The 19,016-nt window shown below is 39.7% G+C and overlaps 2 protein-coding genes across 2 annotated transcripts in view; one reads left to right on the forward strand and one right to left on the reverse strand.

The window, feature by feature from the left end:
* Positions 1-1,249, forward strand: part of LOC113228959 (serine/threonine-protein kinase WNK1-like) — a 130,380-nt gene extending 129,131 nt beyond the window's left edge. The window contains exon 35 of the mRNA XM_026462403.1: positions 1,241-1,249. Within this exon, the coding sequence (XP_026318188.1) occupies positions 1,241-1,249 (9 nt within the window). The remainder of the gene's footprint in view (positions 1-1,240) is intronic.
* A 146-nt stretch (positions 1,250-1,395) lies between these two features.
* On the reverse strand, positions 1,396-15,408 carry LOC113228979 (achelase-1-like). Its single transcript, XM_026462443.1, has 7 exons — positions 15,158-15,408; positions 13,094-13,218; positions 8,955-9,040; positions 5,779-5,843; positions 4,032-4,174; positions 2,245-2,301; positions 1,396-1,623 (listed from the first exon to the last, which is right to left on the reverse strand). Exons 1-7 carry the CDS (start codon positions 15,207-15,209, stop codon positions 1,396-1,398), a joined length of 756 nt encoding a protein of 251 aa, XP_026318228.1. The 5' UTR covers positions 15,210-15,408.
* Positions 15,409-19,016: the final 3,608 nt, after the last annotated feature.

The following is a 19,016-nucleotide window of genomic DNA, read 5'->3' on the forward strand; positions in this document are numbered from 1 at the left end:
AAATTGAAAATTCGCGAACCTTTATCTACTAGCTCACGAAGTTATGGCGTCTAGTAAGTAAGTTATGGCACTCTGCATTCAATAAATGAAGAAAACAATAACTGGATGAGTCTCAGACATAAGTTTTTGTCATCTTCGTTTCATCTTTCGGAAAACGAAAGTAACTCCTCTCTTTATCCTGTTCAGATGACTAGAAACAGCCGTACACAGCACAATTCACGACCATTCTAAATAGTAACGTACAATCATTGACTTACAAATAAATGGACGACGGGTCTAATACAAAAACCACGAAAAAAATGTCCCAAGTCAACTTATTTAAACGTAGTGACATGTAAAGGAATATGAAAAAGCTAAAACGTTGAATTTAAATTGTAATGTCATCGCAGTATTGTCTAATTTTGCTTGCTTCGCTGTCAGTCGAACAAACGAAAACTAAAGCGTGAATGACGCTCTGTATACGATTTTAACGCCCTATAAGTTTGGACACTTTTTAGCGCGGACCCGACGTCCATATAATTTTAAGTCAATGCGTACAATGATGTTATTATATAATGAATAAATGAAAACTATATTCAAATATCAAAGCCGTCTTAGCGTGAAAGTCAGTCAGTCAATCTGACCGTCAATGTCTCCATGCGTAGTGTCCATTTTGGTTACTTTTTGTTTTCTGGTACTGTGTCAAAATATAAATGAAGGGCGTTTAAAAAATAAATTTCATTACAATCTTATACCATCTTTCGGGTGATTTTATAGTTCTTACTCGTATATCATACAATTTTCTGTCCTGAGCAGGGTTGTTGGTGATGCAGGTTTTTTACACATATGACAATAAGTGATGGGACGAACAAGCCGTGCGCCTGATGGTAAGCGACACGCCTGTCCATAAAAGTTGCAGTGCCACTCAGGGCTTTAAATCGCAAATACCTGAGGTGCATTGCCTCTGCGCCCGCCACCCTGAGACATAAGTTGAGAAGTAATTTCAACAGCACCCTTACCCGTAGTAATGCTCATATTACTGCTTGGCGGCAGAAATAGGTAAGGTGGCAGTACTACCCTAGTCGAACTCTTTCACAAGGAGCTCTACTGCTACTAACTGCGTTTTTATCTATAATAAAAACGCGAAAACTCTATGTACATGAAAAAGCTTTCTATTTCCTTTCTTAAGGATATCGTTTTCTCAAATAGTGGAATTTATTTTCTAATTTTAAGTAAAAATAAAGTGATTTCGCTTAATTAGAGCCGCTAACGCCACTGCTTACAATATCTCGGACATTCACAAGATGCAGGCTCCCATCGCCACCCAAGCCCACCATCAAGTGCTCATGAGGCTATGCATTTATCAAATCAATAAAAAAAAAAAAATTATTTCAGACTTTGTCTATTTCATGTTACTTACAGAAAACTTATAGAACCTATTTTAGTAAAAGTTGATAATCCTCGACGTCTCCGGGGAAAGTGCTTACCTCCTACTCCAAGCAGACCAGCGCACAGCATGCTATCAGTGACTAAGAAAAGACTCGTCCCGTTTGCAAGTAATTGGTACCTCTGCCTACACAGTTCGTGGTTTATCTTTCGCACAGTTACCTCCATCAAAACAGGCGACATTCGTAGCTCGTCCTCCTGGAATATTTAAAATTGCCGGATTTAGACGCTTATTACATTACCCGATGTCGAAGACCCCGTGTCAAGACCCTAGTGTACTTTTTCTTTTTGACTAAATTTAAGAGTCGTGGGTATAAAAAAAACGTAATATAACATATAACATAAACGTGATAACCTGAGCGGACAACTATTTTAAAATAATGTGTGTTTAAATTAGATTTCAAAAATAGTATAATTTATTATTGTAATTAATGGAAATGGACAATTATTGCTACTGATGTGTAAAAAGAGAAAATTTTACTAAACGAAATTGGACTAATATTTGTATGGAATTGTATACCTGACCATTGAAGTTTCATAATAAACAATAATAGACAAATAAAAACTTTATTTGAAATTAACTTACTTACTTAATTTCAAATTGTTTGCCACCAATTTTGCTGATTGTGGTGTACAAAAACGTAAAAAATTAATTTTAAAGAAAAACAACAATATCTTAGGTACTACGTTTAATATACTAGTTTTTTTTTAACAATCATAAGCTATACTGTAAGCCATTTCAGGCTTATCCATGCATTAAATAACACCTGTATACAAGTAAACTAAACACGTCTAAATACCAATTTTTTAAAAACTTACCATTGTTGACCCCCAGCCTATCTGTTTCAATTCTGTGTTGTCATCGAGGACAAAGTTCTGAAAATTTCAGATATTATTTTGCCATGAATTATATTTAATTGCTAGAACGTTCTCCATACTTACTCTAGAGTCGTATTCTAGAACTCTACTTAATGCTTAAGTCAGGATTGCACTGGAAACACAAGCACTGGAAATACGACCCTAATGGCAGGGACTCGAGTATGATTTAGAGTGCTTTAAACCATACTCAAATCCTGACTTGAGCGTTGAGTAGAGTTCTAGAATACGACCCTAAGAGTTGTATTCTAGAACTCTATTCAATGCTCCAGGATTGCACTGGAAACACAAGCACTGGAAATACGACCCTAATGGCAGGGACTTGAGTATGATTTCGAGTGCTTTAAACCATACTCAAATCCTGACTTGAGCATTGAGCAGAGTTCTGGAATACGACGCTAAGAGCCTATCCACACGACGCGCGGTAGGGACGCGCGACTTTTAGTTAATAATCAATCGCCTAAGTCGACTCCAAGCACAATCGGTCGATTTCCAAAAAAAATGCCTTTAATATATTAACTAAACTCAGAAATAGCTTTTGGAGATTTATTACTTTTTGTCAATTCCAATCACAATTTACTATAATCACAATGAGAACAATAACAATCAATATAAATGAATAAAAAGCACTACTACGCCAGTGGAAGGAAACCTCTGTCGCGCAACAAGCACTAAGAAGTGATTCTGCATTGTTTTTTGTAAAGGACGTTTTGCAGTTGGCCGCTGATGGCCTTGACTGCGCCACCGGATAAGAGGGCGAGCTGAAGGCTCATAACCCGTAAGGATTCTGCACGCCGGCTACCCACGCCTTTTATACTGCGCCCTTGGCCCTTGGTTAGGGGAATTCCCTAAGAATAGCTTTTGCTAACAAATAGCCCGCGCGAGCTCAATCTATGATTGTGGATAGTGAAGATTCAGTGATGTTAAATACGCGGCTGAAACATATCCCGTAAATTATTATTATATAGGATAGCGCCTACGACTTTTTAAATAATAGAATTATTGTTGATTGCTTGTTTTATTAAGCTCTTGTATAATTAAATAATTTATTTATTTATTTAATAGTTTATTGTACAGGAAAAATACAACAAGCAACAAAAAATACAATAGAAATTAAATACAAAAGGTTCTGCTTATTTCTAATAGAAATTTCTTCCTGCAGACCTAAATACAGGACACTATAACTAAAAGAACGGGCATATGTGCACAACAAAACAAGGAAAATAAAATATAATATAAAAATAATATAATAATATTAAATTGTTATAAATTATATAAATACTTAGATAAGTACATATTTTATAATGTAATACCTAAGATATGGATGGAATAGTAGAATATTATGTAATTATGTTGTTTAATTATTATACTACGACTAGTTACAGCCTCGTGGTGTTTTTAAAACGATCAAAACAAAAAACCTTGCCACTTGCTTTGATCGCATAAACACGCGAGGGTTACACTGTGTAATTAATTGTTTTGTTATATTACTACCTATAAAAATACCTATTTAATTGTAATTATAATTATTAATTAGTAATATCGAACTGGTTATCGTCTCGTGGTGTTTCTTAACAAAGAACGGTAGATCATTACTATAAATGAGATAAGAAAGGTCCAAGTATTGAGCCCTGTGGAACACCCGTTTTTACCGGAGAACCGTCCATTTATTGGTAGGTCAAAGGGAGAACCCAGGGGTCCTGTCTACATATTGTGCAATATTGACTTACCTGTTTGGGTATCTCAACTAAACCGATGCTGTCGCTCAGAGTTAACGGGAAGCGCATTTGCAAAAGAGCGATGTCATTATCTCTTAGAGGTATGTTGTATTTCTCGTGAATTATTAAACGCGATATTCTGACCACCGTGCCACCTGGAAAGGAATAATTAATTAACTAAATTTCGAGATTAATGTCGATTCTATACCGAAGAAGCCATTTATTAACCGACTTGAAAAAGGAGAGGTTCTCAATTCTACTATTTTTTGTGTGTATGGCCGACATTTATTTATTATAACTGCCTCTGTGGCCGAACGGTTACCATGCCGGACTGCCACGCAGAAGTCCCAGGTTCGATTCCCGGGCCGGGAGAAATATTTGTATGACCTATATAGAAATATTTGTGTCTCTCGTGAGTTTGGGTGTAATTTGTGGTTGTCTATACGCGTGTCCATGGCACCCGCGACACAGGGTTTCCCTAGTGCGGGGCTATGTTGAGTGTGTGTGTTATTATTATTATATTATTAGTATTATTTAGAAACCAATTTCGATGATCTTTTTTTGTTGGAAATTGGGTACCTCGGACACTTCCGAGGTAATGTAAGATTTTCAAATTCTAAGAAAATATTCTACCTCTAAACTTATTTTTTTTTATTAAAGAACTTTTTTTTATGACATCAAGTGACGGGACGAACAAGTCGTGCGCCTGACGGTAAGCTACATGCTTGTCCATAACACTTACAGTGCCACCCAGAGCTTTAAATTGCAAAGATCTGAGGGGCACTACAACTGCGCCCGTCACCCTGAGACATAAGTTGACAAGTCCCATGTGCCTGTAATTTCACCAGCACCCTTACCCTTCAAAACCGGAATACAGTAATGCTGACATTACTGCTTGGCGGTAGAAATAGGTAAGGTGGCAGTACTTCCCTGGACGTACTCTTTCACAAGGAGCTCTACTGATACTGATAACCTGAGTGCATTGACTTACAATTATATGGACTTCGGGTCCGCGCTAAAATGTGTCCGAACTTATAGGGCGTTAAAATCGTATACAGAGCGTCATTCACGCTTTAGTCTTCGTTTGTTCGATTGACAGCGAAGCAAGCAAAATTAGACAGTACTGCGATGATATTACAATTTAAATTCAACGTTTTAGCTTTTTCATATTCCTTTACATGTCACTACGTTTAAATAGGTTGACTTGGGACATTTTTTTCGTGGTTTTTGTATTAGACCCGTCGTCCATTTATTTGTAAGTCAATGCCTGAGTGTAACAATATTGTTCCACCTTTCCTTTTTATGAGTGTAGGGTTTTCCATATCATCACACATTTTTAATTTATTTATCACAAATCAAATACAATTCCGTCTTCAGAAAAATCACAGACAAATCATGTGAAAATGACAAATAAAATTACTTTTGTTTCATTGTTTATAAAATATATGGAAATACGTTAATAGCTTTCACTGAAGACGCTGATAAGTTTAGAGAATCGATAACATACATACGAGTACTACAATATCAATTATATATATATCCTTTTGATCCTACCAGTAGGAGCATAAGGACATATTAGTCCTTATGCCAGTAGGAACATGAGGAAACGGCCTCTCAGAGCTCGGGATGTTGGCAACTAGCTACAGCAATGGTCGCTGACGGCGATGAATGATTCAAACATTTGTCAGCCGTTGTCAGCGGGTCGCCTAATATTTATTTAGATTCATAGTTGATTTACTGGCTAATTTTGTTATTATACCTGAATTGTTGTTCGTGGTTCCAGCACGCACTCTAAAATGGAAGATATCAATTAATACACCGTCTCTGAAACAAGACATTGAACATTTTATAATAAGATCAAGGGTAACTTCCGCCTGTTTGGTGGATCAATGCCTACACTTATAAAAATAAAAATGTATTTATTTCTCAAATTTGATACTTATCATATAATGAGCAAAGCAGTCGATAAATATTCTATCGACTATCGATTGAATATAGGTCAAGCTTATGGAATAAATAGCGGAACTTGCTTCATTTCAATCATTCTCGGCCCATTATTCGTTCAATTACTGAGCACAGGTTCATTTGAATGATCAGTCTTCGTAAGTTCATGCATAAATATACATTGTATCGGGTCTTTCAACAAGAACTTTGTTTTCTAAAACAAAATAAAACAAAAAATTTAGATGAAGATGATTCAAATTTTTATTTTATTACAAAGAGAAAAGTTCGGCAATTATGAATGAAAAATGATATCTGGCAAATGTCCACCACGACCACGCTGACAGAAGTCGATTCTTTCATCAAAATTTTTAATCACTTTTTGGCAAAATGTCGGGTCTATTTCGGCTATCACATCACGGATTTTGAGTTTTAAGGCTGTAGTCGATTCGATTGGCTCCGTATAGACTCTGTCCTTAAGATAGCCCCACAAAAAATAATCCAGTGGTGTTAAATCACACGATCTGGCTGGCCATTTAACAGCTGAATTTCGGGAAATTACGCGATCAGCAAATTTGGTTTGCAATAAATTGATCGTCTCATTGGCTGTGTGACATGTGGCACCGTCTTGTTGAAACCACATGTCAGTGATATCCATGTCATCAATGCTAGGCCAAAATTGAGTTGTTAACATCTCGCGATAGCGTGAGAGACTCATCAGACAGACAGAGAGAATCATCTTCATCTAAATTTTTTGTTTTATTTTGTTTTAGAAAACAAAGTTCTTGTTGAAAGACCCTTTATTTAGAACTATGTCACTAATATTCGCCTATACTTGTTAAAATGTATATTATGATTATTAATACAAAGATCGAACACTCAGAAAAAACATTCAGAAAAAATTCCTTCGATCCGGTCGGATTAGAACCGACGTCTTCTTGCATACCGTGCCAGACGCTATACCAACTAAGCCACGGAACGAACCAACGGACCTTTCGAATTTTTCTATGTGCTTGCGTCGTGTCTTTGTACTTGGTCTTTCAACGACTTTTTCCTTTTACTCCGTGTTCAAAAAGACAGACTATAGCGGAGGTTTACCCGTTATGTAAATTTATGCTTGTGTTGGAAAAGCTTCGCAACTTCCCTGAGCTTACATAGAGAAGTTATTGCGAATCAAAATAATTACATAAAACAAAGAATGTTTAGTGTGTAGTAAATATGGTATATATATAAATGTATACGAGTGTCGTGTTGTGTATATGTGTGTAATAAATAATATTAAATTAGAAGTGTTGGTTATTTAATGCGTTCTAAAAGCTTCAAGATTTTTCCACTTCCTTATATGTAAGGGTACCTAACCATTGGATTGGACAGCGCGCGTACCATATTCAATTATAAACTGCCCTTGATAATACGGAATACTGCAGCTTCCCGAGATCCCGATGGATCTCAACCAATAATAGCGCGAGTCAAGCCGGCCTTAAGTGTCGCCAATTCGCCTTTTTCACGGGAAATGTATTTTTTGTTAAAGTAGGGGTTTTTTGTTTTCCTCCAGTTTTACAAATAAATGGACGAGGTGTCTAATACAAAAACCACGAAAAAAATGTCCCAAGTCAACCTATTTAAACGTAGTGACATGTAAAGGAATATGAAAAAGCTAAAACGTTGAATTTAAATTGTAATGTCATCGCAGTACTGTCTAATTTTGCTTGCTTCGCTGTCAGTCGAACAAACGAAGACTAAAGCGTGAATGACGCTCTGTATACGATTTTAACGCCCTATAAGTTCGGACACTTTTTAGCGCGGACCCGACGTCCATATAATTGTAAGTCAATGCTCGCCACTGATACATTTGTCATGTTTTGTTAATGAAGTTGTAAACAAATGCTGATTGTGTGTTGTATTGTCAACTAGCAAATACGAACACACCGCGTGAATATGCTACAATATAGTTTCTTTTATGTTGTATCTTAAGGTAGAACGGCAGCGATTTATGACATTTACGCCACCCCATGAAGAATGCAGTATGTTAGAACAGATTGGGATAAAGACAGGTAGACCATATTGGTGACGTGGTTATCTGCAATGTTACGAAAGCTTTTAAAGATAAATATCAATTTCCGGGTCCTTGCCGAAAGTAAATCTCTGTGCAAATTAAAGCACAGAGTATTATCTATCATTACACCAAGATATTTGATATGGGAAGCTAACGTAACACTGGGGCAGGAGCATGATTGGTCGTCGAGATACGTATGATCTGTGATGGCGTAATTGTCATGAATGGTCTAAGGAATATTTTTAATTGAAAAAAGGAATAAATTTCGTTTTTCCTACATTTACTGTTAGGGCGTTGTTGTTTTTGAGCTAGGAATAAACTAAGATAAAGCCAGTCATACACCTCTTGCCTGGTATCGCCATGAAATATTGGTGCAGTGTCATCGGCAAATGTTACTATTTCTCCATTATGGAGCTGGAGATCACCGAGATCATTTGTGTAGGCGAGGAACAGTGTGGGGCCAAAAACACTCCCTTGCGGCACGCCGTAATCCATGGGCGGGTCATTATCATCGTACATCATCATTACAAACATTAGCGGAAGACTAACAATTTTCGCTGTTAATATTTTTATAGCAGTAGAGCTCCTTGTGAAAGAGTTCGTCCAGGGATGTACTGCCACCTTACATAATTCTGTCGTCAAGCAATAATGTAAGTAATACTACGTTCCCGTTTTGAAGGGTAAGGGTGCTGGTGAAATTACAGGCACGTGGGACTTCCCGACTTATGTCTCAGGGTGTTGGCTGCAGTGGCCCTCAGATTCTTGTGATTTAAAGCTCTGAGTGGCACTGCAACTGTTATCGATAGCTATGTCGCTTACCACCAGGCGCTCGACTTGTTCGTCCCGTTGCTTAGTATTACAAAAAAAAGACCGAAAATGAAATAGAGAGAAAAAATAGATAATCATAAAAAGTATGGTAGCTTCATAAATTTACTTACTCATCAAAGAAGCAATGCGCTGCAGAAAGGACAATTTGTCTTGTGAGAAGTGATCCGCCGCATACTAGAGAATTACCTCGGTTTATCTGAAAAAAAAAAGTGTAATTTGATATTGGTTGTAACGAATATTATGATGTTTTACTAACATTACATTTTAATTGTCTTAAGTCTCAAAAATCTGCAGGCTGATTTTAATTTAAAACGGAGTCGATTCGTTCGGGCAGACCATCCGAATCTCGAAATCAGATGGTTTTCCGAGCGAGAAGATGAACCTGATTCCTACCATATCTTTCAAATAACTATATCTGTCAAAGAACATATAGCTGATGTCAAACACGGTCGCGTAAACAAGTCTGCAGTCTGCGAGCATGTCATGGACAAACCTACACATTCAATGAAGTTTGACAAACCCCAAGTCCTTGCAAAAGAAGTCCGTTATCTACCCAGGATGCTGCGAGTGGCCATTGAAATTAAGAAACATCCTAATTTCAACAGGGAAGATGGTTTCTCCGTACCACCAGTTTGGGATCCAGTATTTCCTCTAATGAAAAATTCCAAACAGACATAAGACTGCAGTACTAATTAATATGTTTTAGTTTATTCTAATTTCTATTAATAATTAATAATAAATTGAACTTAATAAAAATTCATTCGATAAAATAATTTGTAAAACTTAATATAGCGTAAATTGGAATGTTTTCTTTGTAAAATTAAACATTTAATTAATAACTATTGTAACTATAGTGAAAAAATAGGGTGGTTTGCATCAATATTAGACATAACTGGTTGAAGACTGTACCACCTCAGTCAGCCGTGACCATGGGACCTGTAAAGGGCCCGAAACGTGGGTTTGTTTGAAAAAACAAATATACGCGATTTAAATCCGGAAAAATAGTTTCATTTCCTATATATCTTTCTAATTTGTGAGTTAAATCAATTATTGTTCCGATCCGTTTGAAATGTCAAAAGTCTCCGATCGGCCAATGCAATGTGAATAGCAATTATGCGCCTCAACTCGGAAAAGACGCAGTTTCCAATCGGAAGAGGCAATTAAAATCAAGCTGCTGGTCTGATTCACAATATCGAAAGTCGATGATCTTTGTATCGAAAACGTTACATTGATTGGTCGTTACAGCGAGGTTTGTTAAATCGACGGTACGCCATATCGACAGGACACAACATTTCGACGTGTGAAGGTACGCTACATCGAAAGTACGCTACATTGATGGTACGTGACGCGTTCTTCGGCATACCTAAGGGTGGCGAATGATCGAAAATGTTATGGCGTCATCCTAATCGAACGCAGATTACGCGTCCATCGCAATTTCGTTCATCAAACATACAGATCTCGAATATGTTTTCTAATCGCCGCCGCCGTTCGCGCGATGCAATCGCGGGACTATAATGTTTGACATCTATTCGTGCGAACTTAGTTCGTACGAACGCACGGTATAACATATTTTATGTCCTAATTGATAACCGCGTCGCCTTATCGCAAACTGGCTCCGCGGCCGCACCCAGGATCGCGAGAACAGGGGCTCGTGCGACTATCATAATTATCATCATCATTATATCAGCCGGAAGAAAGAAAGAAAGAAAGAAGTTTATTCACTGAATTGAAACACTACACACACTTATACCTTAAATTACAACTAAAAAGAAAACAACAAGTGACTTATTAAGTGTGCGTAGTGGCTCAAGCGAGGAAAAGGATACGACTCAGCAATATGTATATCTCGGTCGAAACAGACGCTGATTTTCAGTCGTTCCTGTATCGGCGTCGACTGAGTCCCGAGGAAATGGTACATGTATATCCTTCCTTCGTGAAGACGTCCACTGCTGAACATAGGCCTCCCCTAAAGATTTCCAGACCAGCCGATCGGACGCGACGTGCATCCATCGATTACCCTTACCAGGTTATCCGTCCATCTAGTAGGGGACCGTCCCACTGAACGCCTTCCGGTTCGTGGCCTCCATTCGAGAACCTTTCTGCCCCAACGGCCATCAGTTCTACAAGGAATGTGCCCTGCCCACTGCCACTTCAACTTGCTAATCCTTCGAGCTATGTCGGTGACTTTCGTTCTTGTTTGGATCTCCTAATTTCTAATTTGATCACGTAGAGAAATGCCGAGCATTATCATGATAATCATTTAATCATTGCATCTTGCAAAACTTCTTAAATTAAGTAGAGTCCAGGCATGTAACCCTGCAGGGCACCGCAATTTATCTTGCTTGTACAAAAATTATAAAATTTATATTCAATTTAATGTAATTCACATGGTTCTTAATTGTTTGGTTAAATCTATAAAAATAAAATTTTACATTATATAAATTTGTTTTAAATTAAAATCATACAAGAAAATAATAATAAATTTAAGTTGTAATAATAAATTTAGGAGAGTAATGACAATTAAAGAAATGTAATTAATATTGGACACATAATTATCTCAAAGGTTTCTAGCGTTTATAATACATATATTCGTAATATGTCTTTGCTCTCAAAAAACTCTTGCAAGGCGTAAAAACATTTTTGTACCAAGTAGTTAGTAAGTTTTTTATTGCACGTGTTATTGTTAATCTCGTCCCTAATACTTTTAGGACCCTTATTATATATTGACCCGTCGTGTACACGATGTGCATAAAAATAATGTTTATAATATAATGTTTTATACAAACGTGGGGGGACCCAGCTCCATGTCGTCCTCTGGATGACCCTCTACGGGGCGCCCATCTGGGAGGAGACCCTCACCACCAGACTGCGGCCGCTTATGCGCAAGCCGCAGAAGCTAATGGCGGTGAGGGCGATTAGGGCATACCGGACGGTTTCCGGAGCGGCGGCATGCGCCCTACCTGGATCCGCACCCTGGGAGCTCGAGGCGTCCGTCCTTGAGCAGACCTATAGGTGCCGTGAGGAAGCCAGGGCACGTGGAGAGCGCCCCACACTAAAGGAGCTAGTGCGCTTCCCAGCATAGTTAGAACCATGCTGGGAAGCGAGTGGTCATGGCATGCGATGGTCGCCCCCCATGACTAAGGGGGGGATGGTGTAGGGGTCCGCCCAAAGGTGGACCGGCACCACCAGAGTCGCGGTAGCATCTGAAAGGGACCCCGCAGCTCCGGCGCCAGGTGTGCGCAGGAACATCGTGAGGTTTTTAGTGGGTATGCTCTTGGGGACCGACATAGTCCCCAGGAGAGAGTCCCACATATCCCCGCCGTCTCCCAGAGGCGGGGAATGCGTAACGCATTTTCCTCACGGTAATAAAAAAAAGGTTAGGTTAAGTTGAGTCGGGGGACCGATGTGTCTAAGCTTCTGGAGGAGGGGCGCAGGACGCGGCCAGCCGCTGGTGGGGGCGCCTACAGCGGAGAGGAGACACACTCCGGGGGCTTAGTGCGGTCGGGCTGCTCCCCTTCAGGGTCCAGTCCAGTCCCACAAAACTCCGGCTCTGCCCCCGCGGGGCCGAGGTATCTGTAAGCAGATTCCCCCGGATTACCAAAAAAAGGTTTCAAAAAAATCATTTCGGTGTCATTTCGGACTACTGATAGGTAACTTTCGCGCATGCTCGAGAATGCTCGCGCATTTGCGAGAACTGCCGTCGGCGTCGCCTGGCGAATACGCGGGAATTGGGGCGAAGGCAGGCGCAGTGCTACGTCAAACTACAGCCTCAAGGCGCCGTCGCGAGAAAGCTCGCGTATGCTCGAGTATTCCAGCTACCGTGTGCCCAGTGAATTGGAACTGACGCTGCCGTTTCATTCCTTTCCGCCGCAATCCCCCGGGATGCTTTTTTTAATAATATCAAGTGACGCGACGAACAAGTCGTGCGCCTGATGGTAAGCTACACGCCTGTCCATAACAGTTCCTGTGCCACTCGGAGCTTCAAATCGCAAAGATCTGAGACAAGTTGCCAAGCCTGTAATTTCACCAATTTAAGGATGTCCGTTGTACCTAGGGATACTGCGGCATAATTGCCGTCAGTGTGCACCAGGTCTTGTGCACCACTTGGTCATTTATCACTAGAACGTGAACGAATTTTTTAAATTAAACGGTTCATTACCTTTTTAAAATAAGTTTTAATTTAAAAAAATGTGTACCTACAAGTCTGAGAGGTATAAAATAAATTTAAAATAACTTGGTTACAACGAACCTGCACTGCAAATGGGTATGTTTCAATTGTGGTCTCGGTACCCCCGATGATGCGGCTGGAGGTTTCGACAGTAGATGTGTTAGAGAGGCCAATCTGTTGTACTTCGGCTCCGAAATTGCAGGACACTTAGATAAAAAAAAACATTACATAGGTACATATCTTTTTGGTAGCCTAATGATTGTCTAATGCAATTTGGAAGCCATGGTAGCCTAATGATTTGATCTACCGCCTCTCAAGCAGTGGTTGTGGGTTCGAATCCGGCCTCGTACCTTTGAGTTTCTCGGAATTTATGTGCGAAATTTAATTGGAAATTTACCATGAGGTTTTCGGTGAAGGAAAACATGATGAAACCTGCCTGTTGAAGGTTCACAACCCTCGGAAAACGTATAAAGTCCCCAACCCGCATTAGGCCGGCGTGGCGGTCTATGGTCAGCACTCTATACCCTCACCGGCGTCATGCACTAATGCCACGCCACTCTATTTTTTATTATGATATTACCCACTGTAAGGTACGTCCCACTGTAATTACCTACTGTAAGGCACTAGCCTTACAGAGAACCGGATGAAGTACGTGCAAACGTGCTGATCCGGGGTTAGGACCTGACTTAGATGGTCCCTGTACGAGCTCGCTCGCACTGGTCATAGTGCCCTTCCCGCATAACCAAGAGGTTGATATGGAGGGGTACTATAAACAAAACTTATGTAGAATGATATGGGACTTTAAGGTACCACAGGGTACAGGTATCCACTGACCCGAAAGATAGGGTTTTCCGGAGAGACTACGAGCTCGACGGCAAGACTAGAGGTACAGCGGGCATCCGGGCCAAGCCTTCCGCCAGTGATACGCCTTCACGGGCGTTTCTGGTGGACCCGGACGTGGGTATGGACTCACTGACGCTCGACGGACATGATTGTCTGCCCCGGTTACATGCGGCAGGGGCGTCTGTCTCGTGCGCACCTAGCGCATCTTAGTAGCGGTCTAGTTGAGGGCCTGAAGCGAGGAGACGAGCGGGGCCCGTGAGTTGTCCTTTAAGTTGGAAGTTATATTCGGACATTGTCGCAGGACACTGCAACTGGCATCTCCAGCACTAGCCCGGAGAGCTAGTATGAGGATAAGCTAGATATTCTCCGGTCCCTTCAGCCGCTTAGGTTATTGGAAACTGGAAAGACGTCGACGACGTTTTTCGGCGTCGGGAAGTCATCGAGAGTTGACGGCTTAACGGTGGCAACTGCTAGTTGTGCAATGTGCAACGGGAAGTGAGCGTGCCTACAGCTCCGGTACCTATCTAGAAAATAGGTAGGGTACTGTACGTGCACTCGGCGGCTCACCCGAGGCACTAGCCCTAGGCCTAGGTCTAGCACGACTTCATCCGGTTCTCGAGAGGCCTCTCGAGAACCGGATGAAGTCAGTGACAGAGGTTTGTTACAACCCTGTACATTGGCTGATCTGGGGTCAGAATCTGAACTTGTAAGGTTCTTGTGCGCGCACAAGTTATACTTAGTGCCCTTCTCGTATCTCGTAAGGGTAGATAGAGAGGGTCACTATAATCAAAACGGATGTAGATATGGGGCTGTAACGTATGGCTGACGTACTTGAAGTACATGCTTTTTTTGTGTGTACTACTGTTAGTTTAAAAGAAAAAAAAAATATTTATGGTGGCGTTGCTATGGACGGAGAATTTTTTGTAACTGGATGCAATTTTTAGCTATTTTTCTGAATTTAGCCAATATACAAACGCTGTGTAAAAAATAGGGGAAATGTAAGTTAATTCTGCTACATTTGGCGGGGTGTAGCTACAGAGCATGACACGAGACTCGTGTGTGACGTATAAATGAGTTGATGATATGGTCATACCTTTTGGTCGCAGTAAAAGTAATAATTTTCTATAGAACAGCTGTTTCTTAATCGTGATTAGATACTAGTGCTTATTGTCAAAGTAAACATTCACTACGCTGACCTAATTTGGATTGGTGAGGTCACAAGTAATTCTTATACCTTTAAAGAATTATGTAAACGCAGACGGAGTCGTGGGCATCAGCTAGTGTAAAATATAAACAACTCACCCCAGTTCACAACACACAATAAAAAAACGAAAACACTCCTAGAGTTCTTCATGGTGGCACTAAATCTATTAAGAAATGACGCCCGGCATACGTTTGGCTATCTGTTTATCAAAACCTTGATATCCTATCTGTAGACTAAACATCCGTTAGTCATTCGACAATTAAATGGAAAGGCGATTGTTGATACACAAGAACAAAAACAGTACATAGGGACGGGTGTGTAATAAACGTTAGGGTGGAAAAAAACTTTTCGGCGGTTTAGGACCACAATAAGAAATGACCACATCTTCAAATAACCACTTTTGAAATTCACCATCCGTCTCGCGGACGCTGTCGCTGTATTGTAGTTATGCACCCGAGATCCTAGCATTTAATTAGGGTTTATTTATCAATATTAATTACAATACAATGTTATTATGCTGCGAATATTTACGTTTTAATACTTTGAAGACAAAACTAAAAATACCGAAAAACCCGGGTTTTCCTTAGTTGAAAACAGGGTTCCAAAATGGACAGTTACTCGGATTTTTCGGTTAACCTATTAACTGGTTTGTATGCCCTAATGGTAGGCAAAAAAGGGTATTTTAATATCTTTGTATAAAAGCAAGAACAAAACCATGATTACAAGTAGCGTTAGTGTAGTCCCTCCCTAGGCAAATTAGTATGCCACGGGGAGCAGCAGGAGTTAGCCGAGTACACAGGAGCCTCTATAAGATTCTGCGCTAAAAAAATAAAGTAATTTTTTTGTATAAAGTTGACTGTACATTAACGCATACCATTGCCATGATAACGTTTGGTCAGTATGCTATCTGATAAGAGTGCTGTGTTAGTTAATAACAAAATATAGAATTTTGTAAATAATTCTCGGCGTGGGCTGAGATCGGGAGGTGCAGGGCAAAACGGGTATTTATACCTTTTTTTTCCCCCCACTTCTCTTATTTTGTACGAATGCATGGCTTTAATTTAATATCGCTACCCCAGTCGAATAAAACGGTAAAGTGATGTAACCGCCATTTTATTTTTATTACATTGTTGGATTTTCTGAACCCTCTGCATCGCTCAGATTATTTCTATAAAATGTGAAATTATATTTGCAAAATTGTGCCGAAAAAAGAAAGCAGAGCTAACCCTGTCGACTATAGACCTATCTCAGTCACTTCCATTCTTTGCAAGACTATGGAACTTGTTACTCAACAACCGTCGCCTATCGTCTCGCCTTGAAGACAACGACCTCCTTAGTGACTGCCAAAACGGATTCTGGCGAGGGTGATCTATTGGGGCTTCTTGTGTGTTCCTGTCACATATGGAGCGAGGCTACAGAGAAGCAAGGTGAAGCACTTGCAGTGTCTTTGGACATTTCTAAAGCCTTTGACAGCGTCTGGCGCGCAAGCCTTTTAAATAAGTTTCACACTTATGGGCCTCCCACTGACCTTTGCAATTGGATCTCGGATTTCTTGAGGAAACGTTCGATTCGAGTAGTCTGGCTACTCTTCAGAGTTCAGAGGGGTAGGTATTGACCACTGCAAGGATCAGTGGAGAGAACATCCAGTCTTGTCGAGACTCCATGCTTAGTTAGTTTGGATTTGACACTTAAGGCGGTCTCAGATCGGGGCGATGCCAATCTTGTCAAAACGCAACCAAAACACAGGCTAGACACCTATTCTCCACAAAACGGAGTTCCTTCGACCTGACTCCGACGTTTCGTGATATATTATTATATATAATCATAGCCGACTGTCTCTAGCTACTTAGGATGGACCTGTCCTCCAATTTGAACTTCGGCAGATACATAGAATTCATGGCCAAAAATGCATCAAGGAAGATTGGCATCCTTTCCAGAGTGAGGCGTTACTTCGCACCGGGACAGTTGCTTCAAGTGTACAAAGCACAAGTCCGTTCGTGTATGGAGTACTGCTGCCACCTATGGGATGGCTCTGCTGCATACCAACTGGTATTAACTTTATACTTTGATTGTGGCCAAGCGTGTGTCTATTATACTTATATATAAAAAAAATAAAAAAAGCAATCAAAATCGACAAACGTGTCAAGAGGCTTACAGGTAACACGAAATTTGTAGATGCGAAGCTGCAGAGCCTTGACCATCGCCGTAAACTGGCCTGCTTATCGATATTTTACAGGATGTACCACGGAGACTATGCGATGGAATTACACGATCTAATTTCGTCTTCCCCTTCACCGGGGGACTAGACGTAGGCTTGGGTTCCACACCTATGTTGTGGATATACCAAAGATTCGCACTTCCAGATTTATATGGCAAACGGCTATGGAGTGGAATTCCCTGCCTGCAGTGCTATAACTTGGGGTTTTACAAGGCGAGAGTGAATAAGCAATATTTGGTGTGCATGCTCCATCGTCGACCTCATCGTCACTGTCCACCAGGTGAGACGAAGGTCAAATGCGCACTTACATTTTGTATAAAAAAGAGTCATTATTATGCATGATTATAAATTTTTTGAAACTATTTTTACCGATACAGAAAATTTTTAATTAAATGTACTTTAATTTGTTTTCCAACATTATTGATTTGTAGCCAACAACAGTGTTATTATGACAGAAAAAAGTACTTACTTTCTAATTTTGTTGATAAGATACAATTTTGGTGATCACAGATAAGTCACCAAAATTGTGTCACGAAAACTGGAAAATTAGCAACAAGTTATTTTAAAAAACACTATTTAAGTTAAGGCAACATTAACTATAGCATATCAAAGGTATCCAAAATCAACATTCAAAATGCACACAGCATCATTTGAAACCTTATTATATAACCGGTAAATGATCACAAAAATGGTTCAGTTTTGGCCCCCATGTCACCAAGTATTAGTACTTATCTTTTTGGCGGGAAAAGCAGCACGATCTCCGCACAACCGATCACACTGCGCATTAGCGCGACTCTGGAGGGGCGGGAGGTAATGATCAGAAAGTTCGGAAAGCTTACAGTGTTTGTTAGTGAGAATTTAAAATTGTTCACCAAAATTAGGCTCTTCCCGCGGACGATTGTTCTTGGTACGATATTACTTTATATTAGACCGTTTAATTAATCATTTATTTAATTATGGATAGTAATATTCAATGGGAATACGGGTGTACAAGTATTTTTTCAAAATATGGTTCGATTTTTTTTCAATCAAGAAAACAAATTTCAGGCAGGTTGTGGACGCGTCACCAAAATTAGAAATCAGTACTAACAAAAATTGTATATATACTATAACGTCGACGTAGGATTTTTTTTAATGGCTCCAGGTGAAGATTTAGGTATAATTGACTACAAAAAATATTACATACTATTTTAGCAAGTTATACTACGACTTTCGACCACGCCGCACAAAAATCACAGCTGGGGAAATCGCTGTGTTACGTTTTGACTATACTTATCACCATTACGCATTGTTTAAATAGAAGTAATTAAAATAAACAGTAATATTATTTTACAAAAAATTGCGTAGCTAAGCTTAACAGCTTGTGAGTGTTGGTAACATATTTTGGGGCTGATTAAAATGTATGTCACAAGTAATATATTAGGGGTTAAAGTATGAAATTGCCATTTTATTGCAATAGGTTCTTTGAATTTTCATAGAATCTTCATGGTTTGAGGTTTTCGAATGAAACTTTATTCAAATGGTTTTTGTGATTTTTTTTTTAATGTTTCAAACATTTGTATATCGACTTTCAATTGTTTTTGTTATTCAATTTAGACAAGAAAGATGGATACTGCGAAAATTCGAGTGATTTTTGAATACGAGTTCCGACGCGGAACTAACGCGGCAGAAACAGCCCGCAATATCAATGCCGCGTTTGGAGAGGGGTCTACTAATGAACGCACCGTGCGATTTTGGTT

This window comes from Hyposmocoma kahamanoa, unplaced genomic scaffold (genome assembly GCF_003589595.1).
Source record: "Hyposmocoma kahamanoa isolate Upper Pololo Valley unplaced genomic scaffold, ASM358959v1 263, whole genome shotgun sequence".
NCBI lineage: Eukaryota > Metazoa > Arthropoda > Insecta > Lepidoptera > Cosmopterigidae > Hyposmocoma > Hyposmocoma kahamanoa.